At 37.5% G+C, this 25,427-nt stretch overlaps 1 protein-coding gene across 3 annotated transcripts in view; it reads right to left on the bottom strand.

Moving 5' to 3' along the window:
• The window catches only part of atg7 (ATG7 autophagy related 7 homolog (S. cerevisiae)), a 76,553-nt gene extending 55,378 nt beyond the window's left edge, over positions 1 to 21,175 (bottom strand). The window contains exons 1-13 of one of the 3 annotated variants that reach the window (XM_044349491.1): positions 20,873 to 21,175; positions 18,236 to 18,447; positions 17,936 to 17,990; positions 17,682 to 17,799; positions 17,479 to 17,556; positions 17,259 to 17,375; positions 15,891 to 16,037; positions 15,442 to 15,530; positions 11,780 to 11,901; positions 9,234 to 9,324; positions 8,902 to 9,046; positions 5,065 to 5,223; positions 615 to 809 (exon numbers count right to left, since the gene is read on the bottom strand). In XM_044349491.1, the coding sequence (XP_044205426.1) occupies positions 615 to 809; positions 5,065 to 5,223; positions 8,902 to 9,046; positions 9,234 to 9,324; positions 11,780 to 11,901; positions 15,442 to 15,530; positions 15,891 to 16,037; positions 17,259 to 17,375; positions 17,479 to 17,556; positions 17,682 to 17,799; positions 17,936 to 17,990; positions 18,236 to 18,407 (1,488 nt within the window). In that variant the 5' untranslated portion in view covers positions 18,408 to 18,447; positions 20,873 to 21,175. Of the gene's footprint in view, positions 1 to 614; positions 810 to 5,064; positions 5,224 to 8,901; positions 9,047 to 9,233; positions 9,325 to 11,779; positions 11,902 to 15,441; positions 15,531 to 15,890; positions 16,038 to 17,258; positions 17,376 to 17,478; positions 17,557 to 17,681; positions 17,800 to 17,935; positions 17,991 to 18,235; positions 18,448 to 20,140; positions 20,258 to 20,441 lie in introns of those variants that run through there. The other 2 variants (XM_044349490.1, XM_044349492.1) reach the window with 2 other exon arrangements.
• Between the last annotated feature and the right edge of the window lie 4,252 nt (positions 21,176 to 25,427).

Here is a 25,427-nt window from a genome sequence, read left to right as displayed (position 1 = left end):
GTGTTCAATAATCTAACGTTGCCCAGCAACTAATAGAATTCCATGTCGTAAACAGAAAAATTGGCCAATGTTATCTTAGCAATTTCCCGGAACAGAAGTAAAACAGTTTTCCAAATTTGAAATTTCCAAACTTTAAGTAAGTAAAACAGGAACAATGTTACAAAGTGAGAAAGATGCCCAGCATTAGAACAGTATTTAATTCATTTATTACCAAGGTCAAAATACTTATAATATCTAGGTCAAACATGCTCTGTTTGTGTATATTTGTGATCACAATACAGTTTTACAGTCATGTATACATAGCAGAGAAAACAGACACCAACTTAAGTGTTTAACAGTGTTTGAAACTAATGTTTTCATGAGCCTCCACTGATAACCACTATGCATAGTGAAAAAGCGTGTGACTTAAAATGCTCAAATTGAGCTTATTTAAAGAGGTAGTTCAAATCATACCTGGACTCTGATTTTTTTGTTGGCTACTTGGCGCGAGACCCCTTTAAATTACATGTTATCTTTAAATCATTGTTAATATAAAAAATATGATTACCCCCCCAACCCCGCCGGTCAATGGCAGAGTAGTTGTTCTGCTCATTGTACACACTGTTCCTTCATACCTTCCTCTTGCTGGCAGCTATCACTGTAGGCAGCCAGCGGCTCTCCCTCGTATCCATTAGTAAGAAGACCACATCATGTTCTGAGATGAGCTTCTCCAGCTGCTCGACATCCCTCTGGGCCTGGGAAAGAGTGGCTTGAGAGAAATTCACCGGGTGGCCGGGCATGGGGATGCTCATATTGTAACCCTCCGCATTCTGCAAGAGGAAGAAAAAGAAAGGAAGAGAGAGAGAGAGAGATTCTTGATGCTTTGGCAGTATTGTTGTCATGACGTTCATGCAAATATAGCAAATTTGAGTTTGGAAAAAAATTGAGAGAGAGAGACATTACTGACAAACCCGTAAGTAACAAACATTTGAAGCTGACAACTCAAATGCAAAGTTCACATTAAGTTTTCTGTCTAATTTTGTGTTTTCTGTTAATTTTGCAATATTTGTGCATTTGCAAACATAAAAATGAAAAAATCTATCAATGTAAATAATTTGCACACGTGAAAAATTTAATTTCAAATTGACTTATATGATTTCAAATTATTATTCATTATGTCATTTCTGGACATAAAAACTGTAAGGTTAAAGCTGGAAAATATTTAAAAATGGAGATGAAAAATCTGGGTATTCCTCTTTATTTAAGGCATACGGTGTTTATTTAAAAAAATAAACTCCTTATGCAAAGCTTTTATTTTCCTTGTCTCTAGATGGCTCAGATCAGCATCTCTACATCTACACATCTAAACTGCCAATGTTATTACTTTTCTTGCGGATGAAGCATGGGTCTGTGCAAAACTCACTTCTAAATCAAAGGTAAAATAATAAAATATTGTAAAATATTTTATATATAAATAATTCAACACTGGGTTCTACAGCTACAGTATGTAAAATACATTGAAATGTATTTAATATCATCTTTTGTATTTAATATCCTCTTCAAATACTTTGAAACATAATGTCCGAAAGCCCCCTTCACAGGAAAAGCTTCCAGGCTGCTGAACATTTCCGGGATGTGAAAATGACAAACCTCTTTCCATAAATGTCTAGAACTTCACATGCTGCTGTATGAGATTTCTTTTTACCATACCAAGATGCTGAAAACTTTGCAAATTTTAGGCCAAATATGTTGTTTTGTTCTGCTTGCTGCTGATTATCTGACAGTCTAGACAGTATAGTAAGTGCAGTCATCAAATATTCTTTCTGTGGACTGTGTGATCGCATTATCTCCACAGCTGACCTGAAACTAGTGTTGATTTGGCTCTTCTGTATAAATCAATAATAGAGTAAGAAAAGAAATCCTTGTATTGCTACTTCCAATCCCACAAAAAGTCTTCTAAAACATATAAATGGGTAAAGCAGAACTCTGAGGGTTCAATGACTTCATGTATTTTATTGTCCATTCCCAAACTTGGATTACTGTGACCATCTTCAGGGATTGAAGACTTGACAGTGAAGCAAATGGAAATGTCAATAGTAATTTTGTAGTCAAGAAAAGGACAGAAAAGGGCAGAGATGAGGTGTGAGATCTTAACAAGAAGAAATGCCATTTTAACTGAATCAGTTGATCCTCTGCCCGCCCTCTCCACATTTCAAGAGTGGGAGCTGTTAACTAACAAGTCTTGGAATTTACATTTCACTTTGACGTAAGTGTTGCTAAGCATTCAAGGGGGATTTTTGCCTGCAGAGATGGTAATCACATTCCAATTTCTACAATAAACATCCTCATTCTGCAGCCAAGAGGACAAAAAATCATTCTGACCTTGAGAAGACATTCAGTCTTTCCTCAAAAGATCAACATCCTTTCATGACAATCCCACAATACCATTGTTGATATCTTCAGCCAGCTCTGACCTGACTGTTGACAAAACCTTACAAAATTTAAAAAGAAAAAAAAAAAAAGAAGTCAGTGCCAACTCTCAAAACTGCCTTGTAAATGTCACTCGACAATATTTGTCCACAGACAAAATATGAAATCCGCTTCTTGACATTTTCAACATTGTGACCTTGTTTGACCCGGGTCCTCGCAGTTCAATTAACGCCCTTCTAGAATTTCCTCTCACTGTGTTCATATTTCTTTACATCTTTCAGACTGACACCTGATGCCTATGTGTTTGTAAAAAACAAGCAGGGAAGGTAGAAAAGCAGTCACACACTCACACTGATAAAAATAGGAGGACAGATACGGGCTACAGCTAGTATAGAGGGTAAACAAACACAAATGTTTAGACAGACACCACACATCATGATAGCACAGGGCCATCCAACAAGTGTTAAGCCTGCATTCTTTACTTTCTATTTTATTCCTAGAGGCATAAAGAGAGAAAGAGAAAAAGCGAGAGGGGGCAGAGAGAGAGAGTCTGATATCAAGTTGATGACATGATTATTTGTGTGTGTGTGTGTGTTTGTGTGTATGTGTGCATTTGAAAGGGACATCACAGGTCTTCTGTGACACTGTAATTGTGGCCCATTGTATCTCGTTTTAGGAACGACCCCTTACCGAGCCCTGATTGCAAGATTTGTAGGGTCAACAACTTTGAAATGAGGCTTCAATCTCAGAGAGTTCAAGAGTAATTAAATCACATCTTCCCAGTCAGACAGTGAGTGAGTCAGACTGTGAGATGTAACTGATGAGGAGACAAGAGCGCAGGGGACGAGAAAGTTCTGCGATGCCTGCTCTTAGTCAGTTCAGTCAAAACTCACAATTTGCCTTGAAGCTCAGAGGGTGAAAGCATTCAATTACACAGACTGTGCTCTACTTAACTGATACAAGACTGTTGAAATATAAGTTAAAATTCCTCTGAGCACACCACATTCAGGATAATAACTTGTTCTTAAGATCAAAAACCAATAGAAAACCATGCCTTATTTAGCACAGTTAGCCACTTTTACCCTGTATACTAGAGCCAGGCTAATATATTGGCAGATATTAGCTTATTGCGGCTATATTGTATGTCGGCCAATTAGTAGCTAGGAAATGCAGGACAGAAATACCAAAAATATGTCTGAATTAATTTAGAGACAGTGCCTCCACCACATAGTTTGTCCCAGGGCACAAAATTAGCCTCCGCCTCCAGCCAAATACTGGCAAGATATGCAAGTGGCTGGTAGATTTGCTTCACTAACGAGCCAAAAAAACAATATTAAACTATTGAGTGGCTGGTAAAATTTGAATATTAACAAGCCATTTTGCTGGTGGACAAAAAAGTTAATTTTGCACCCTGGTTTGTCCAACGATACAAGTTTATTTTTAAACAGTAAAATGTCCATCTCGTTCCATGTGTTGATCACAATCCTTCATTATCCAATTTTAAGGGATCCTTATGAAAAATGTATGTTAAAAAAACAAAACAAAACTACTTGTTATTGGATTTTTTAAAAACTCAAATATCGATATCAGTTTTGGCCTCAACAATCCAGGGTCAATTGGGCTATACTGTGCATCTCCCATAAGTGTTTTGGGCTAGCAAAAGCAGTGCTCCCCAACCCATGGGGTCCCAAGATAAATCTGACAGGTCACAATCAAGGATACTTCTGTTACACAAAATTATGTTTATTTTTTTATGCCTTTCCAATTTGTTTTCTTTTTTCTTGTGAAATACTGGGTACATACCTAAAAATCTTTCAAATTAAACAATCTGAGAAGAAAAAGCACTCCTTGGCAAATCTGCTTATAACCGACGTCGACACAGAGGCAATAACTTATGATGAGGAATCACAAGTAGAGACTGTTTCATTTTAAGGGACTGAAGGTAGAAATGGTTGAGAATAATAATAACAACTGCTAACTTATTCAGTTTTAACTTTTTTAACTTTCATGAACCCCTAAACCTCAGTGACAGAGGGCAGGCAAGAGAAACATGAATCATCCTATTATGAACGGCCTACACTTTCTTTCAGACCTACACATGCAAGCAGCAGCAACACAGGTGCACACTATGACTGGCATCATAAATATGCATTCGGTTTATGAGTTCAATAAATACCCAAATGGCTCAATAAAAGATGGGCACTCTCTTTCACACCAAAACAAGAGTCCTGCTGTGAGCGTCAGGCTGCTTTTTCATTTAGTAAAAAAGCAAAATATTTCCCCAAGAGAACCCACTCATCCATTAAGCAAGTGATGAAACCACCAGCATTAATATTCAAGTAACATGTAACATCTTCATTTTCTGCATTTTTTGACCATCTCATCTTAGACAGGACCAATCAAACAGGAATATGATTATAAGTCTACCATAAACAAAATCCATATTAATATATCGCTACAGTTTAAAGCAGTTAAATTTTGCAGAAGATTACAGAGAAAAAAAATTTACATATAATATTTTGACTATAGAAATGAAAACTAGTAAAAATAATCCTTCTAAGTTGATATGATCTCAGAGACAAGGCAAGGACTTGATTCTCACATACAAGAAGAGATAAAGACATCATATTACACAATTTGTCTTTCAGTACTCACCACACCAGGAAAGATTTTGGTGAGTCGGTCAACGGCTGCTATGGCTTTGGACTTCCCTCCAGCAAGACAGTCTTCAAACTCATAGAGAGGCTGTCGAACTGGATTGGAGTATGAGATCTTCGCGTTGTCTACAAATGTGATGTGTCTCACTCCCCATCCCTGGAGAGCAAAGAAGAGACCGAATTCATTATTACTGACATTATTTTGAGACACTTGACCACTATTTGTTGGCATGAACATTGCCCTGAGCAGCACTTTGTAATCAGTTTCAAGGAGTGAGAGGTTGTGTACTCGGGTCTATTTCAAAATGAATACTTCGTGTAATTCCACTTCAATTTTGAGATGATGGATACATCAGTATGCAGGCAATACAACCTCAAGTTATTAGGGTCTGAGCCCCAAAGGGGACCCTATTGTATTTCATGTGTTTGTTTCTTTCTTCTTCTTCTTTCTTTATTATTACGCCACTTCAACCCTTTGACCCCCTAAACATGCTCAAAAACTCACCAAATTTGGCACACATATCAGGTCTGGTGAAAAATTTGATAAAATGTAAAAGGTGCCAAAATGTGCTCTATAGCGCCATCTATGTATCTAATATGGCTGCCACGGCCTGTAGGAATGTCGTAGAGAGATTGAACCAAAACTCAATTATTTGTCTCATCAAGACCTACAAATCATATGCTGACACCCATGACCTAAATCTAACAGGAAGTCTGCAATATGCCCATCAAAGTATGCGCCAATTTTGGACCCCCAAGAAACACTATCTCCTCCTAGGGTGTTAATGGTATCGGCTTCAAACTTGAATACATGACTTATGACACTGTGCTGAACAAAAGTTGTTAAAAACTTTGTAATAACTCGAACGGTTTAGATACTGTAAGCCCTGAAAGTTGGAGTGCCACATCACACTTTACAATGTAAACCAATGGGGAGGCAATCTCTAAGCATGCACTTTGTGTCAAACAAATGGTTCTGATGTCTAAATTATAAGTCTGACCACTTTGAAACCTGTATCAATGGATTCGCGATGAAATTTCCCACCAAAAAAATGTGACTTTTAATGTAGGATTTGGCCAAAGTCATGGGATTTATGAGGATATTTCACAAGAAGAGTGACATTCTCCTCTCCAACTGAGAGGGAGAGAGAGAGAATGGGGGGGGGGGGGGGGGGGGGGGGGGGAATTTGTAGCTCTGTACTGCAGTTTTTCCTTTATTAGGGCCCAAGCACCTAGCGGTGCGCTAAATTCTCATCCTCACACTGTTGAGATTTGATGTTTCGCCATGACAGAAGAAGTTGCTATAACTTTATTGTAAATACTCCAGTCTGCACCACACTTTACATGTTTGATAAGACTCCCGGCCAGAACACGTGTACATGACAGTATTCCATCAGTGATGCAAACTGGCTGAATAGCGCCCCCCACGAAATTTCAGCAAAGCAGCCCCAGCAGCAGGCAAAATAGTGGACAAAGGAAGTGATGTTTATCTCCGTCTTGCACTGTCTGAAAACAGCCCGGGTCTGAAGACATCTACATGCCTGTGACAGAAGCCCTTTGACTGCGCCGCGGCTCGACGTGTGCAGAGGCCCAAAGGCCCGTTCAACGCTGCTTGCAGCTTTAATTCAAACTGTTTTTTCATAAAAATCTGTCTCTGTTAACACACAGTCTAGCCACCCTACCATTTAAATTGGTAGGTAAATTTGGGGTACTTTTCATTTCTGCAGTGACTGACAGGCTGTCTGAGAAAGTGCTCTCAGAACAGAAAGTGAGGTAAAAGAAGCAAAGACGCACATAAAAATTTACTTTGTAACTGCAAGCAGCAATATGCCAGGAGTGCTCCACTATGGTCATTTAGTCAAACTTCTTATGTTTCTTACATCAAATAAAAAACGCAATACATATTTACATAGTTTATCCATTTACTTCAAAAGGACAAAGCACTGTGCTCTGTACAATAAATGTCTTTAGCTTAAAATTTGAACATATTTCAAGTCAAATAAAAAAGAAGTATTACTATCAATAGTAGTCTTGAGGAAATTAGAATAAACTATTATAAAGCTGAAAGTCTGCATTTGTTTTTGTTTTTTTAAATCATTTCTAGCAAGTTGTGATGTATGAAAAATATTTGCAAACCAACATGCTGTCAGCCAGTGGCTGATCACTGAGGAGAGCACATTTATTTGAAGAACAGGAAGAACATTAGACCAGTAAACACAGAAAATTACAAAAGGTTCTTGTGTAAATTATGTTTATGATATTTCTAATGTTATTGAATAAACCTAATGGGATTGCTGTAATTGTAATCATTGCAAAAATGATTCTGATATAAAACTGCAAAACATCCAGAGGACGGGTCTTATCTAATATGAGCCTGTCAGAGGGCAGGTACCAGATGCTTTCTTGGTAGCCGGCAAACATAGGCACTCAGTATATGTTGGGGCCTGTTAGTAGCTGGTACAGCTGCAGTGTATAGTGTTAGTTGATTTCCCATGATGCAAAGACAAATCACGAGAAATCAACATTTTATCAGAGTTTACTGCTACTTACAAGTTTACTGGAGAGCAAAATATTAACATAAGAGGAGACTGATTCTTGTTTTTCTGGTTTGTATGTTTGTATGAAATTCCACTGTAACTTCTGCAACCAATATTAGATGTTTGAGAGTGTGATGTGCTTGGTACAGACAGTGAAAGTCAGGCTACAGGCAGACAAAGTGAAGGAACTGGTGATGGCCAGGGCCAGACAAGATTTTGAAAAATCATTAGTAGTGTGGCTGCAGATCAATTTGGTGGAGGCTTTTTTACCCATCTGTCCTGAAAAGGTGCTGCTTACAGAACAGATAACAGTCCTTTTAAGACTGTGGCTTTTTGCAGAGCCAGCGTTCTGAACATGTTGGTTGCTCTGTCAACAGTTGGCAGTGGTTCACTAACAATCAACTGAGTTTCCATCCAATACATTAAATGGTTCCATGAAATCCTGACTTAGCATTTCTGACTGCTCTCTGTGAATAATGGTCTCCACATGTACATCAAATATAGGTTGAGGTATTTTTCTTCTTTAACGTCACACACTGCAGCACTTGGGAAGCTTGTTTTGATAGTGGAGTCAATTAGAGCGACAAGTTGGACTGTCTCCTCTCCCATGCAACTAGTTATCGTAATTTTCTGTCTGTTGGGGCTTTTTGGATTTTGTCTTGTCTGATATTTATAGTGAGGATCCAAATTCTGAGGTTCTGAGAGATTTATTAATGGTTCAAACCTGTTCTTCGGAGGTGATGTTAATGCAGATGGTGATCTGTTTTCATTTCTACCTTTAGTTTTCTGTCAGACGTTCGTGTTTAAAGTCGGTGAAACAAATCTGCATATTTTGTATTCTTTGAATACAATTTTGATCTTATTTCAAGTCACTTTGCTGATTCAGTTCTACAGAGTCTGGGGGAAATTCAATTATCATGTTCTGTGTTCTGTTGCGCTACCTCCCCAATAGGAGACACTGGAAGATTTCTGTGGAGAACAGAAGTATTCTCTGGGGAAAAAATACTTTATTAAAAAAAAACCCTGATACTCTAACTGCTTACTGCTTACAATAGTCAGGTAAGTTGTAAATGTAGCGAGTTCTTACATTGAAGATAATCAATGTGCCCTGCTAGTACAGTAGCTACAAACAGAATACAAAACATTGCTCCATAGTACTAGTTAGCAATTATACTTTTCCACTACACTTTTAAAACCTTTTTGGTCATCTATAACTTTATAAAGTTGTCAAGCCCTCAAAACAGTATACATGAACTTGTTCACTCTGTCTGTCCATCTATTTATCATTCCACTCTTACCATAAGAGTCCTGGCTACATTGCAGCCCAGAGTCCCAGCTCCAAGCAGAAGACACTTTGTGTTGACCACCTTGTCCAGATCCAGAGAAGGAACCAGCCTCCATCGCATTAGCTTCAGGTTCAGGTCCACTGATGACTCTGCAAGCCTGGATTCACACAGTTTACACAATTGAAGACCTACATTGTCCACAATATTAATTTCAGTAGATCCTCAGAAGTGTTAACTCAGGGTAGCAGAGGGTTGAACTCTGTTTCAACAGATCTTCACAGCTATTGGCCAGCAAAGTCAAGCCACACCATTACACTTAAACATATTTGTCTTGTGTGTGTTACCTTTTAGGGTCCATGCATTCACTGAGGTTGACCATCCTGGGTCCCATGGCCCCCTTGGGGTTCTTCTCCCAACCTACACTCTTAGGACAAGCTAAGAAACACATTAACAGTGTGAGAAAAGTGAAAACTGTTTTCAGATGAACAAAGAAACCATTAAACAACTCAGTTACCACTAGAGACATTTATTTTAACATCATTTTCCAGGTTTTAAGATTTCTGCCTCCACCCAAATACAATGAAGGTGAATTAAAGGGGACCTATTATGCTCATTTCCAGCTCTATATTTTTATTCTGGGACTCCACCAGAGTAGCTTTGCATAATTCACAGTTTAAATGACTTCTTATTTATCTTATACTGGCCCTTTATGCAGCCCCTCAGTTCAGCCTCTGTTTCTTAACAGTCTTAGATCCTGTCTCTTTAAGGTCCCCCCTTGATGAATCCACTCTATTGGATTGGACAGCTTTCCAGAGGCCTGCCAAGGGCAGCCATATCAGAGTCATGTTAAGTTACTTCTGATGAAAACCCAACATTTCCTGCTTTACTGCTTCAAATTAAAAGTTTTTAAATGACTAAATAACAGTAGACTTATTGTAAAGAATTTACAGGAAATTAAACATGTTCCTCACCGAAATAGCAGAGCTTAGTTAACGGTGCTAAAAAGTGGTTGACACAACATCATATGGAGATATTTGGAGCTCTTTGTTAAGCGGATTGGTTAGAAATAATGCAGGGAGGAATAGTAGAAGCAGAAACAGCCACAGTGATGATGATGTTTGATGAAGAGCTGCAGACGACCAGCACATCTCCAACATGTAAAAAACTTATTTTACTTCGACTCGAGTCATGGCTCGGCGTGACTACCCCCAAAGCAATGGAAAAATGCCATAATGTTAGCAGAGAGGAGAAGTGAATTTGCGTGCTGTGCGTGGAGCAGATGACCTTATAAAGAAATCCGTCACATCGGCTCGGGCTGAGATTAGAAACAACTGTTCAGTTCAGAGCAGCCTGATGCCAGTGCCTTTTGCTCACAGAGATTACTTCTACATAGGTTTACCTCATTATTTGATACTTTGGCCACGTTTAATATGAACATCTGACATTCTAACATTACATGTATGATTGAAAATAAGGAAAAGCACAATACGTCCCCTTTAAATTTCACTCACAGCATTAAAAATTGTCATTTAGAAAATTCTACTTCCAGACAAATAGTCCCTGTAAAAACAGCCACGAGGGGGAAGAGGAAATATGTTTTTTGTTTTAATTCTTAGCAATTTGGGTAAACCAACCCTTTAAATGTAAATTCATAAACTTTCGTCTTCCCAAAATAATTAAGGATGGAGACTGGTTAAACTGGTTACTTTTTTGTGTTATTTTTGCACATAAATGAGTAATTTGCATCCTTGAATTAACAATTTGTTCCTCAAGTTGATAAAAATCTTGTTCTCAAATTGCTTACTTAGTTTAAATTCCTACAATTCAGCCAGGTTGTTGTGACTAGTCAGTTAAGGAGAACCCTGAGTGTTAGTGGAAACAAATTTGTGCATTTTATTTCTTTTGTCCTTGTATCCTTCTTTTTCTCAAACTGTACAGTTTTGTTTGGACGGTGCTCCAGCAGTCTTTGTTTACTTTTCGCTTCTCAGCTTTGGCTGCTGGATGCACACATGCCACTGTGTAATGCAGTGAAAATGAATAGTGAAAGCAGTCTGGACATGGACAATTTAAATGGGCCACGTGTGTTAAATAGTTTCTTTTTGATTTTGGGCTGCTTTATATGGATGTTAAGTCAGGCAATATGCATGTCCCACTTTTTATCATGAAGTCTCATCTTACTGTCTCATCTTAAGTGTAGCGTATCTGAAAAGTTGAGCAAAAGCAGATTGGTTAATCCCTTTCAAAACAATACCAAATTTGTGCATAGAAAACCAAATAGAATAGCTGAATCCACTTTTCTTGCATGAATACATCCTCTGTGAGTTAATTTAAAACCCAAGATGTGCTAAAGGTAGACTGAGGTAAACAAAGAAACCTCATCTGAAATCAACTAAAACCTTCACAGTTCACAGAGCTTCTCCTTCCCCATCCTGCTACAGTATTACCATTTAAATTGCTTTCATCCCTTATTCAGCAGATAAAGGAATAAACGAGAAGCAGTGTGAGATTAGCGTTATTTGCGAAAGAAGCACATTGTCTCAGTGGAAGGTAAAACGGGGCTGAGGGTTCATGGATCAGTTACACTATACACAGAAGTTCACACAAGTGCAAACAAACTGAAAACATGTGTAGACATACAGTACCAACAAACACACATACATGCATGTGACAGTATGTAACACACATATATTACATAAAGTCACATACACAAATACTGTACAACCATACATGAAGACACTTACACTCACGCTTTTTTTTTAATCCAATGATTTTATGTTTTGTCTGATTTTATTTTTCTGTCCTTGTGAAGCACTTTTCTGACATGGGTTTTGGAAAGTGCTCTATGAATAAAGATTATTATCATTATTATTATAAAAGGAATGGCGATTACCTGAGTTGAGGGGAAGTTCAGGTAGTTTGACCTGAAAGACAACACTGTGCTGAATGGAGCGACTTCCCTGCAGAGTTCTGTCCCTGAAACACAGCACCTCCACTGTGTCCAGCTTAGAGCCCCTGAAAATCACACACACACACACACACACACACACACACACACACACACACACACAAAAAGGACATGCATTAAGAATATGAGGCCCATCATACACAGATTACAGATGAGAAGCTATAGATACACACTAGAATTGAAAGGTTATGAAATGTTATTTAAATCTCACATAATAATAAATAATAATTTTTAATAGATGACTCACTACAACATGATGAAAACAGATTAAATACATTTCCCCTAATATGGTGCTGAATGGCCACATTCAGATTACACAATCAAATTCAAGTGAAATAGCTGAATAAGTGAGACATTGCAGCTACATTGTAATTCTATCTTCACCCATCTAAGCCAGTGTCAACAGTTTATGTTGAACCCTGAGAAGTCAAGCTCAAGATGGATGAGGTTTGTATTGGATAAAAAAGGGGTATTTGCTGCTGATAAGCCACTGGTATCACAGGACTGTATTGCTTAACTGGCCTCAATGGGAGTTCCTTGTTTAAATAAACAACAATTATGCAACAAAAAAAAAAAAAAATCTTTTTGAAATAGCAAGAAGTGCCAAGGAAAACTAAACTCTCTTGGGAAAAGTGAAAAAAAAAGAAGCTGAATTGAGCTGAATCCAGAGGTGTGTACAGTACAGCGCTTCCAATTTCCAGACTAAATGTTTCAACTAATAGTTGAACTGTACTTTCGTCTGGTGAATCACCGGTTTACATTCTTTTAATCCATTCATCAGCCAGTGTGTAAATAAACATGTACAGTAAAGACTTCACACTTGCTGGAGATGAATATTCCATCACAGTTATAATCATGTTTTGCTGTATTTCATGTCAAAGTCACAACACTGTTGTGTGGTGAACCACTCTGCGCTTTTACGTGCATTATTGCACAATAACATAACTTTGTCTTTGATTTCTCAGCTCACAGGACAGCTTATTATTTTATCACTCTGTATAACAAATTAGACCACTTCTGTATCAGAATAAATATAGAGCACAACAGGATGTTTGGGGAAAATCGCCAGCATTAATATCAAGTACATATGATTTACAGTAAACAGGCTAAAACATGCAAAAACACAGGCAAGGTTTTCTAAGCGATACAGTCGCTGAAATAAAGAAAGAAAGTTTGCAACAAGAAACTGGCTAAGATGGGATATGGGATGTGGAAGGCAATAAACTTAAAATCAAGAATAAATAGTATCTAAATTTGTTACAAACATAAAAGTATTTTAGGGATTGTAGATGGCAAAGTTCTGTCAGCTATGACTAACTGTATGTATGTATACCTAATATTACATACATAAGTCTTCTGCAATCTATCTCCTATCAGACTTCAGTTATTGTAAGTGGAAACTAAAGTTTTCATTGAGAGGCACTTTAAAACTGTGTAGTATAATGTGAACATAGAACACAGGACAAACTCGTCATTGAAAAGTCATCAGCTGAGAATGAGACTAAACTGAGTGACACCAGCAAGTGTGTACAAAAATGGAAATTGCTTGTAATCTTTGTGTAAATATTTGAATATGCTCAGACCAGGACTCTTGGACTAAATATCTGCTAATAAATCTGATGACTTGCACCAATTCCCCACTGGTGTGCTGAAATATTTCCTCTGTAAATATTTCAGTACAATATATCTCTCAGCAAAACAAACTCAAGCCTCTACATGTATTACCAGCATTTCTGCAACAACATCAGTCAGTAAACACTTAGTAATTTATGAACTGTGATATTACACTTCTGTGAAATCTCTTATTCTTAGTCACTGAACATGGACCTGTTTCATTTACTTCACACCTTGATGTCAAGACATATTACACCAGTAACATTTAATACTGGAGTTTTACATAATTTCCTCCCATTTTCCTGCTACCACACCTCTCACCAACTTTTGAATGGCAGCCTACAGCAGCAAGAAACAAAACATACTGCTTGCTTTGTATAGCCACAAATACACGCTGGCTTAGACAGAAACTTTCTGATTGTTTACATCAACGGCCATCTAAAGCATTATAAAATATCATTATTGGAAATATGCAGAGGTGGCTCCTTCATTAACACGATTCAGGAGGTTTAAGATGCACCACATTCATGCATGTCGTGAGTGTGTGTGTGTGTGTGTAAATGGTAAATGGACTGTACTTATATAAGGCCTGTCTAGTCTTCTGACCACTCAAAGTGCTTTGCAATACATGTCAGCATTCATCCATTCATACACACATTCATACACTGATGGCAGAGGCTGCCAAGGTGCCAACCTGCTTATCAGGTTCACACACACACACACTCACACACCACGATGCAGCCATCGGGAGCAATTTCAGGTTCAGTATCTTGATCAGGGGCTCTTCGACATGCGGAGAAGCTGGGAATCGAACTGTCAATCTTGCGATTAGTGGACAACCCACTCTACCTCCTGAGACACAGCCGTGCTGTGGGGACGTAAATCTGTTTACATAGTCATGTTGTGGGGACTTAGCGCCCTTATGGAGACAAAAGCTAGTAGCTTAACGTAAATCATTCATTTTAGGGTGAAGACTTGGTTTAAAGTTAAGGTTAGTTTAGGGTTATGTTAAGGTTAGGATAAGTCTCCAGGAAATGAATGTAAGTCAATGTAATGTCCTCTGAAGTGATGGAAACACGACTGTGTGTGTGTGTGTGATTCACAGGAAAGGCTATGGTGTCCATCCAAAGCATCTGTTGTCCACTGTCAGTGTGTCCACAGGCAGCAGCTGCTGTTTAGTGTGTGTGTGTTTGTGTGTGTGTGTGTGTCACAGATGGGCCTGTCATGGGTTAACAAACAAGCCTTTGTAACTTACCAAGATTGAGCAACTGCAACTCCTGTTTCACAAAAAATAACGTGACCATTGAGAAGGGCTGCAACAATCATAACTAACATTCACACACACACACGCACACAAGTGTTGTATATCTTCCCTTTTTGAGAAATATTGGGATAATTTTTAAGTAGAAAAAGCTACAACGCAAGCAATATACTGTATTAAACAAAGTATTGTATTAGATGTCTGTATTAGATATTAGACAAAATGGATGTTGGATATCAGAAAGATTTACAGCTTCGTTGACAAGTAGCACAATCTCAATAGCAGCAGTCATGTTTCTGCAAGCCAGTGCTGCCATCTAGAAACAATTTTAATTTATCAAGTTTATTCGCTTAACTCTCATAACATGTGTGTCAGTTGGAGTGTGACAGAAAACAATTTAATTTTTTTTTTTTTTTTTTTTTTTTTTTTTTTTTAAAGGTACAAGATTCCTTTGAAGTTGATATTAGTATCCATAACCACACTAATGTTTGTGAAGGGCGCCCCACACTTCAGAGACAGGAAATTAGTAAGCAGAGATTTCCTGTCTTTCACTCTGTGGCTTTGTGCCTAAAAAAGTCAGTGTAAACATACATAAACATACACAGTGAAGTTCACAAAGACATGTTTTGCACAGTGGGGACAGACAACATATCCTCAAGAGAATTTTACCATCTTTTTCCAGCACACACATACATAAACAAGAAGATTTTACCATTTGTAAGCTAAGAGGACCAGTAGATTTCTCAAAGGCCAGCCCGGATGTTGAGACAGAGTGCACGGATCATAGACGCCCACAGTAACCTAGAAAATCCAAACATGGTGGGTTTACATAACCAAAGCATGATTGCATGTGTGTATGTGTGAGTAATACAGTAGAATCTAATCTAATGGTAGGGATGAGACACTAAAAGTTCAGTATTAACAAAAGAAACCAACCTGAATCCATGAAAGTAGACAAAAACCTTCCACACATAAATAACTAAAAATACGTGTAACCGAATCTTTCCAAGCATTTTAGATTAATAGAAAATGTATTATTATTAAACTTTATTAGGTTTTTTAAGATTTTTTTACTCATATTGATATAATTGCGAAGATGTCTGCATTAGTTGCTTTGAAAAATTAAATATATATATATACAGTATAAAAACAGATTAGTACCTTCTTAGTATCAGTGAAGAATGCATCCCAGTCCTCTAATGGAGCCATCTGAACAGTGTCATCTGTGTACTTCATTAGGAAGTAAGGAAGTGCAGTGGTCCCTCCTTTGCTACACAGGCCATCATAGACCTCCTGCAAGGCTGCGATCTGAGACAGAAATAATTAGAAGTCAAAAATAATCAATAAATGTTCTATATGGTATATTGGTAAAATGTGTATATATATATATATATATATATATATATATATATATATATGGTGGACAGTGCTAATTAACACTGTCCACCATATATACAGAGCATGGAAAGGGCAATCATAAATAATGTAACTTATAATGGCTTTTGGTACTTCTGAAAACACTTGGGGTTTACAGAAGGTTAATGAACTACGAAATATTTTATAATGAATGTCACTTCTGACAAGGAGAACTCTTGCAGTAAGGAACATTTTAGTGATCAGAAACACATAGTTTGTCATATTTTGTCATTTGTGTTGAAACACTGTCTCAAAACCTCTGAGAGATAACTATTCATAGACATTCACATGATAATATTCTTATAATCTTTTCCACAGAATGTATCTTATGTACAGTGTATATAAACTATGCCATGTTGCTGATGAAAGAGCATATTAAACACATCAAAGAGCTAGTGTATTTTTTTATACTAATCCAATATTTTTAAATTACAGCTGACCACAAATAGATAATAAGATCACCCCCCCTATAGTCAGCCTACAACATTATTTGCACTATCTAGGTACACCTACACCTACCAATTTGGATAATGTAAATATATAGATTCAGCTTGAAATCAATACAAGTTTTTCATGAATTTTTGTGTTCATGAAACTGCTGAAAACAATTATGTGTCAGGTTGTTACATAACACTGATCATTAATGTGGAGAAAGACAATAGAGAGGTAAGAGGGAGAAACGGTCATCCCTGTGGCCCACAGTTGGCGTCACGCTGTTCATGAGTGATTCTACCTGTTCTTTTTTAATGAATAATAATTTTGACTCATTGGATCCGCAAACTTGAGAGCTGACAACTCTTTTCGTTATACTATTCTACAGCTTATACAGTACTAGACAGAACAAGCAAATTTAAATGATACTGATCAGAGCTGCATCAAAAGCTGCAACAGTCTCATTGTCTTAGCAGTTAGGAGTGTTAGGATGATCTTAGGAAAGAAAGAAATTAAAAGGACATGTGAATAATATTCACATTTTCAGGCCAAAATACATCAAAACGACCTGTGGAAGACAGCTGATTGTATTTACTTGCAGAATTTTGTGTGTTTTGTAAGTAAAACTAAAGTCCAAAATATTAATTCCACTGGTTACATACAAATATTTACAAAGCCAACCTGTTTTGCTGAAAAAACTTGCTCTAGGACAGAAGGCTGTTGGACAATCTTTATTCCCTCTGGGAAGCAGAGCGCAGGGAAGCAGAACCAGTAGTAGAAATGGTACTTCTTTAAATCCTGGGGAAATAATGAAAGAAAAAAAAGAAAGAAAGTTAGTCTTCACAAAATCATGAATATATAAAACTAACACATTTCAAGTTCAGTTACTGTTGGTACGCACTGCAAAGGTCAGCAGAATGAATCTGCACAGGATAGATTGGTCCTTCAAAGCAGCCCCAGATTGTATGGCATCCCATATCTACAAAACAACAGGTAATAAAGAACTGCAGTTATTCTGTTCTCCACTTATACAACTATAAGAATCAAGAGTCTATTCAGGCATCTGTAAATTCATATGTGTGAGTGAATATGATGTTTTTTTACCTCCTTGGCCTCTTTCTCCAGCAGAGCCTTCTTATCGATGGTCTTAAAGGCATCTAGTGTGTTGGTGTTATACAGCGTTCCAATAGCTGGACAGCAACGGGCTGGGGTCTGACCGTCTCTAACAGCAAAAAAACATTTTATGTTTGCATTGAATTGGTGGCTTCACCCTTTTGTTTACATGTGTATTATGCGTTGTTCCTTTACAGACTCAACAGCAATAGAAGCACTTAGGGCAAGAGAAAGGTTGTACTTACACATCAAATGCACTGAACTCCAAAGTCAGGCGGGTAGGCAAACCAACTGGATCACCTATAGAAGAGAAATAAGAACATGTGAAGTGGTTGTTCTGTTTCCATATATGTGCATGATTAAAAATACTCATTATGCAAAATCCAGAACTGTTTAAAAAGAAACAAAAAAGTGAAAAACAGCAGCTGACTTTTGCAGATTACTGATTAGAGTGTGAAGGATGAATTGCTCAACCCACAAAAATGTTTTCACATCACAAATTAAATCGTCAACAAAACATCCTACCATCTGATCCCACTACTCACCATTGTAGTAGTATCCTTTGATACACTTGGGACTCTCATCCAACCTGTAGTCATTGAGTTTCTTCTGGGTAAGCTGGTGCCAGAAGCCTGCCTCCAGGGCACTGCTGAACGGAGCAAACTGCAGCTTGAGGTCTGCAGCGGAGGACCCTACTTCACTGGTGTCAGATGCCATCACAACTTCACTAACAGGCAGCACAGCCAAGTTATACAAGCTGTGAAATGAAACAGTTGTAGGTTACGAAACACTTGCAGACTCTACAAAAAACTTTGCCATTTAGACACACATACCAAGCAGCAACCTCCGGGGCTGAAAAATGAAGCAAACGTGGAAGTGCCAAAAAACGCACTTCCTCAAATGGCCACTTGAGGTTGGCTCAAAGAGCGAGTCATGTTAAAATGCTGAACTTTACAGCAGAAATAAATATGTTTACAGCCTGGTACAAAAAAAGGTTTTGGTCTCCGTAGCTTATTTCTGCTTTGACAAGTGGGTGTTGTTTTCAGATTCACAGATATAGGCGTTGCCGTAGCTGTCGCTATTTCAGTGATTTTTCAGTTTGTGAAAGTCAATTGTAACATTTTGGTCACCTAAAAAAGTCTTGTTCAGCATTTGGTTGTACTAAAAGACCCTCTAAGAAGTCGAATGTTCAGTTTTTCTGGTAAGTACATTTTGTTTTAACGGCTTTAAGCCTTTTCTTCGCTAGTGAAAATTAGCATTAACATTATCACAGTTAACCAAGCTAGCAGCTAGCATTATGGTCAGCTCCACCCTCTCGTCCAAATGGTCACTTCTGGCTCCAAAAATCCAAGATGGCAACAGTCGAAGTGCAAACTCTAGGCTTCAAAACCACGGGAGTCCACAAACCAATGGGTGAAGTCACAGTGGCTACGTCCATTATTTTTTTTTACAGTTTATGATTGCTGCTAACAGCACAAGCACATGATGAACACACAACAAAAAAGAGAAAATAATATATGAACTCCAAAACTGACATTTTTTCCAATTGAATCAATAAGTTAATTTAGTCAGTCAGTACTCAGATCAGCCCCTCCGCACAGCAACAAATAAATAATAGAACAATCAGTGCATTTGTAATGGAAAGGTGTGGATATTTCTGGTATGCATCTCTAACATGACACACAAAATGTAACACACAGATAAAATAGGACAAGTTATTGATCCTTCAAGTGGAATTCACGATTTCCCCATGGCAGGAAATCATAAATGAATACATTGGATTTTGTGACTTTGATCAGATTATGGAAACAATTATAAAGACGTTTCTTTGGGCTTTGTGGAAAATTATTAATCACTCACTCAAAAACCATGACTCATAGTTTAATTAAAAATGAAATAAAGCTGAAATGATTAGTAAATTAAGCGATTAGTCCATCGACAGAGAATTAATCTGCAACTATTTTGATTAGGCTATATAAGTCATTTTTCAAGCTGAATTGTTGAACATTTTATGTTTCCAGCTTCTGAAATTTGATGATAATTGCTGCTTTTATTTGTCTTCACATTTTAGTGAAATTAACGTCTTTGTGATTTTGCACTTTTCAGACAATACACAGGCAAGACATTTGATGACATCATCTTAGGCTATAGAAAACTGTGAAGGTTTTTTTTTTTTTTTTTTTTTTTTTAAGTTTTCTGATATTTATAGCCCACATGAGTAATCATGAGTAACTGTTTGCTGCTCTTCTGAACTGAAATTATCAGAAGCTCCAGTTGCCATCTTATAACAATTAACATTAATGATCAAAATTCAGATTTACATTTTTGCTGTTTATGTAAACGGAAAAAAGACAGACCGAAGTCAAACCAGTCATATGTTATTTGAATGATTTCTTACAGGCAAAACAAAACAAAACAAAACAAAAAAACCTAGCACCAAGACATCTTACCCTTAAAGATATTCTTAAGTATTCAACGACTATGGGGCTTTACAGGTACAGGCTGAATGTTCAAATCAGACAGACTGTTTCAGGACTTTCTTATTCACTGTACAGTAAGTTAACATACAGGGGCAACAGCAGCTTTGCCGGTTCTAACGTCTGTTCCCAGAACCAGTATCTCCCTGGTAACGGAACACACGATGACGACATAACCGTATTATAACACCAGACATATTACGTTAACATTGACCCAGTCAGACAAACGTTTTCTCTATCAAATCCTGACAAGGTGCAAGCTTTTTACACTTACCAGATATCCTTACTTCCTGGTGAAGTTGATCATGTGATCGCGGGACATGTCAATAAAGCAACGCATTCTGGGTAAGTAGTCAGCTCGGTCTGTTTAGCTTAGCTGCTGCTAATGTATAGTATCTCTACGCTTTACGGTGCGAGCATCATTGAGTAAAATATAAAGAACCAGAACAAAAACAAGAACACGCAAACGATTAAGCATGAGAAGACTGACAAAAACCTGTACGCGCCGTTCCTTTTCATTTCGGAGGGAAAGGATTGGCGCAAAGGTGCAGCGAGCCTCCGAGAAGTAACGTCTGCTAACGTTACTTTATTAGTTATATCATTACTAATGGTTTCAATCACAACCGAAATGTAATAGTTTAGAAACAGATAAAAGTCCCCAAATTCCGGAAATGAAACAAAAGAGCTATACGAGCTCATTAATACCAGAATGGTCAACGGAGAAGTTGAAGTTGCCTCAGGACACCTGACTGTGCGACAATTAGTCAGGGACCGTCGCTAAAGTATACTCCTGAGGAAAAAAGAAGAAGAAAAAAATGCCGGGAATTCAGATCATGTTCAGGAATGCAAGTGATGAAGACCTCAGCTTTTGCTGGCGCTGACAATTGTGTTTTTATTTTGATTTTGTGATTATAGGAACACAACAAGTTATAGCCGCACAAGTAATAGGCCACCAAAAATAAACTTCAAGAGACAATGCACTGGGGCCAAAGTCAAGTCTAGAGATAGCCTACTCAGGTCATAAATCGCAAAGTCTCTAAAATATAATCCGTTTTTATTACTTCAAAATGTAACAGCTATATTTTTTGTAGATTTAACTTCCCTGCATGAGGGTCTTAATGCTGTTTCAAGGCATTCATTCTAAAATACTGGTATAAAAATACTGAATATTTAACTATTTTATCTATTCTTTTGTTTGTCTAAAAGTGCTCAAGTACTAATGTACAGTAGTATAGAAATACTGAGTCTATAAATACTGGAATCAGCCTTTAAATTAGAAACCCTGTTCTTAAAAAAAAAAAAATTAATGAAAACTGAGGACATGACCATACAGTGGACATGACTCAGTGGTGGCTGCATCCCTGACAATATGGAGCACAAGAAATGACATAAACATAAATAAATGAATGCATAAACAACTGATTAAACACATAAATAAAAAAATAGATTTTGGTAATGAAAAAGGACATCGTTAAATTAATGTCTTGGATTTCTTTTCTACATTTCCATAAATAATCTTTTATTTAGGCTATTTCTGTATTTATTTATTTAGTCATGTATTATATTTTATTTATTTATGCCTATGTCATTTTTTGTGCTCCATATGCCAAAGACAATCTAGAAAACAATAAGACATTCGGTCTTGGTGATTTTTTGAACAGCTTGTGAGCTTTGAAAGACACACAATATTACAGATTTGTAATACTATCTTCTTTGAACTACAAAACTTAGCAAAATTGCAAATATTTGTCTAAAGTGGTATAAACATTCGTACTAACATTGCATCTTACAATTTAAAAATAGTAATACAAATAGCCTCTGGGCTTATGGACTATTGATTTACCACTCGAGTTTCTTAGATTGAGTAGCTGCACCTGCTCGATGCACTTTAAACTCAGCTGGGTCATTTTGAGTTCAGTGACATTCTGTGAGCCAGGTTATTTGGTTGAGTGAAACAAGGCAACAAAGTGGACAGTGAGCTTCATGCAGGTATACACTGGAAGCAGCTGGTCAAACCTGCTTGCTTGTTCTGCACTCTGCAGTTTATTGATGCTGGGCTTAATGAAAGTTGCACTCAAATAACCTACCCCTCCTACACTACCACAATTTGTTTCCTTAGTCTGTCCCTCCAGGACTTCGCAGTTTTTTTGTGATTATTGTGGCTGAAAAGGCTTAATTTTGCAGCAGCTTTGCTCAAAAATTTCCATACAATTTACAATGTTTTATTTGCTTTTTTTTGCAGTGAAATTAAGTGAATTGGGAAAAATTGCAAGCAAAGGAAAAAAAAATTAAAACTACTACCAATGAAGAGTCATATGTAATCACTTCCTTCAATAAAAAGCATACTGCATATCGCATAAACAACTATATTTCAGAGCTAATGTTTTATTTATTTTTGAACATGAGAACCATGGGCTCAAAGTTATATAAAAAAATACTAGTTCCATTTATTAACTTATAAACCTTTATTAAATTAACTTTCACCTCAACAACACCAAATAAAATCAGTCAAAAATGTCATTAAAAGAATAGTGAGATATAGTTTCTTGTGCTTCGTGGGAGAAAAGTGACTATCCAGTGAAGATTTCCACTTGTGGTTGACCACAATGTTACAAGGAGTACAAAACAGTTTCCCTCCACTGTCATGCAAAACATTTAAGAATTGTTTTGCAAGGTTTATGGCAGTGAATTTTGTTGGCAGGTGACATTTGTATGGCATTTAATTAGTCTTATAACACATGCACATAAAAACCAGGCACATGCACGTGATATGAGCACACAGAACAGTATTAGCATGCAAAAAGGCATCCTCACAAGGGAGTGTGCACAAATGCGGTCCCACGAGCGTGGCTGTGATGAACATGAGCTCGATCATCCCTACGCTCAACACTCACCTGCTCATCAAGTTGACTTTTGAGACTTTGGAGGTGGGGATGTGGCTGATGTCTCTTCTCCTTTGATTGGTCACTTTGAATACTGACCATGACTTTTGATTGGCTGTTTGGTTTGATCACTGACACAGTCGAAGACAGGCAGTTACCTGAGAGAGCTGTCTTATTTCTAAGCTGGGTAGAGGAAGTCAAACCAATCAAAGTTTTGATAAGTTGTGATTGCAGTAGTGCACTAACAAGTATTAAATACATGCAGTCAGATACAAGGCAAGACATAGTACTTGACATAGCTCAAACAATATTCAGAATGAAGAGGGCAAGAATAGAAATTCATTGCATGTGGATTCCTGCACATATTGGTGTGGATGGAAATGAGCTGGCAGATAAATATGCAAAAGGAGCAACAAGAAAAAGAAAACATCCGTGTTCCTGGCATTGTATGTAACAACAGCAATGAGAAATAAGTATGGTCTTAAAATATAGCAACGCAGAGGTTAAATGTATAATTAAATCAGAAATGAAAAAGGAAGAGGGAAATAGGGGTCGATACTTCCACAGCATTCAAATAAAAGCAGGAGAAATGAGAGGAAGCAATAGAAAAAGAAAGGAGGAGGACATTATGTAAAGGATGAGGTTTGGTCACATAGTCTGAACAGTACATTAAACATCATGAATAAGCATGCTACGGGTAGATGTGAACAATGTGGAGAAAACAGTGGAGCATGTATTTTAATACTGTCCTAGATATCAACAAGAGAGACAGACACTTAAAATTACACTCCAAAGGAATCACATGACACCAAGTATTAAAGAAATATAGCAGAAGAGTTTAGGTGATGTAGGGTACAGGTCTATTTTCAGATTTTTAGAAAACACAAGAATTAATAGAACTAAATGTAATCGTTCTGATCCACAATCCAGAAGAAGGCAGTAATCACCTTAAACCTGTTTGCCAACCGCCATTACACAACAAAAGACATCAGCCACTGTCTATTCCATCCCTGCCTCCAGAGTCTCAAAAGTCAACTTGACAAGTGTGCGAGTGTTGAGCAGTTGCAAGTGCATAGGGAAGGTCGAGCTCATGCTCGTCACAGCCCTGTTTTTGTGGGACCACATTTGTGCACGCGGAGCAGAAATGCTTCGTGGAGGGACTGCTCAGTGATGTTTTTTCAGGTTTAAATATTTGTGTAATTATTAGGGGTAAATTATCAGTTTTACTTAACTAACAAAATGCCCTGGTCAGTGCAGAAAAAGTCTGAAGGGATCCTACATTATTATCTTATTATCTTATTATTATCTTTTATTATCTGATATCCATGTTACCCAGACGATGAATTATAAAGACTTTAGTGATCCCAAATGATGAACCCTAATGACCATGGTGATCCCCAGGATTTTCCTCTATCTCCACCACGAGGTTAACATTTCTGGTTTTGGGTAAAATGTATCCTATTGGATAGATTGCTATGACATTGGGTCATGTCGGGTTGGATTTGTCTGAGGATGAATTGTAATCACTTTGATGAATCAACTTTTCAGCATGGCTGTAGATCCTTGTTTACAGGTCAGTATCTTTGCAGCAGCTGTTTTTTTTTGTTTTTGTTGAATAACAAAAAAACCTAAATTGAATTTTAAAACAAATCCCATGTCAAATAAATGAATAATACAAATGAATCTCTTCAAATAAACAAACTAAGGCTTGGCCTGTGTTCCTAGCTTGGAATTTATATGTTTTTTTTAAAGAAATATAAACACATCTACATTTTCAGGCAGAAGCTTAAATCTCTGAACATTCACAATATCCCCTGCTGTCGGAAAAAAAACCCTTTCACTAGGGACGCAGGTGGCTTCCATGGAGACTATGGAGAGGTATGCTTTTGCTAGTGGGGACAGCAGTGGGTACAGCTGAGCATTTTCTTTCCACCACTTGAGCGGACAGCTTGTGAGGGAAATGGATGTTTCACTTCTGTACTTATCCATTTCCGCCTCAATCCCACTGATGAACTGTGCTGCTGCTGGTTCCCAGCAGTCCCCTCAAAGAGATCTTCCAATGCTGTCTTCTTGGGAGGAGGTTGTTCCAGCTCAGCTCCATATGCTGTGTCTGTCTGGTCAACAAGCTGTTCTGTTGCAGCTGTGGGGCAACTGGTACCTGCTCCCCCCTCATTTGTTCCCTTCACAGTGAAATGGGTCTATAAATAGCTGAGATAGAAAAGACTAAGTAAATCTAGGTACAACAGAGACAGGAGTCTCATCTTGTTATCACAGAAGAAACACTTGCAAGGCCTACACTTCTAGAAGACATTTAACTATAGGCCATAATAAATCAAGCCTTTAAATGCTTTGAGATTGATTTCCCTGCACACATTCAG

The sequence above is a fragment of the Thunnus albacares genome, chromosome 4 (genome assembly GCF_914725855.1).
Source record: "Thunnus albacares chromosome 4, fThuAlb1.1, whole genome shotgun sequence".
NCBI classification, from domain to species: Eukaryota; Metazoa; Chordata; class Actinopteri; order Scombriformes; family Scombridae; genus Thunnus; species Thunnus albacares.
Note: the sequence above shows the minus strand (reverse complement) of the source record. Positions and strands in the feature narration are given on the sequence as shown.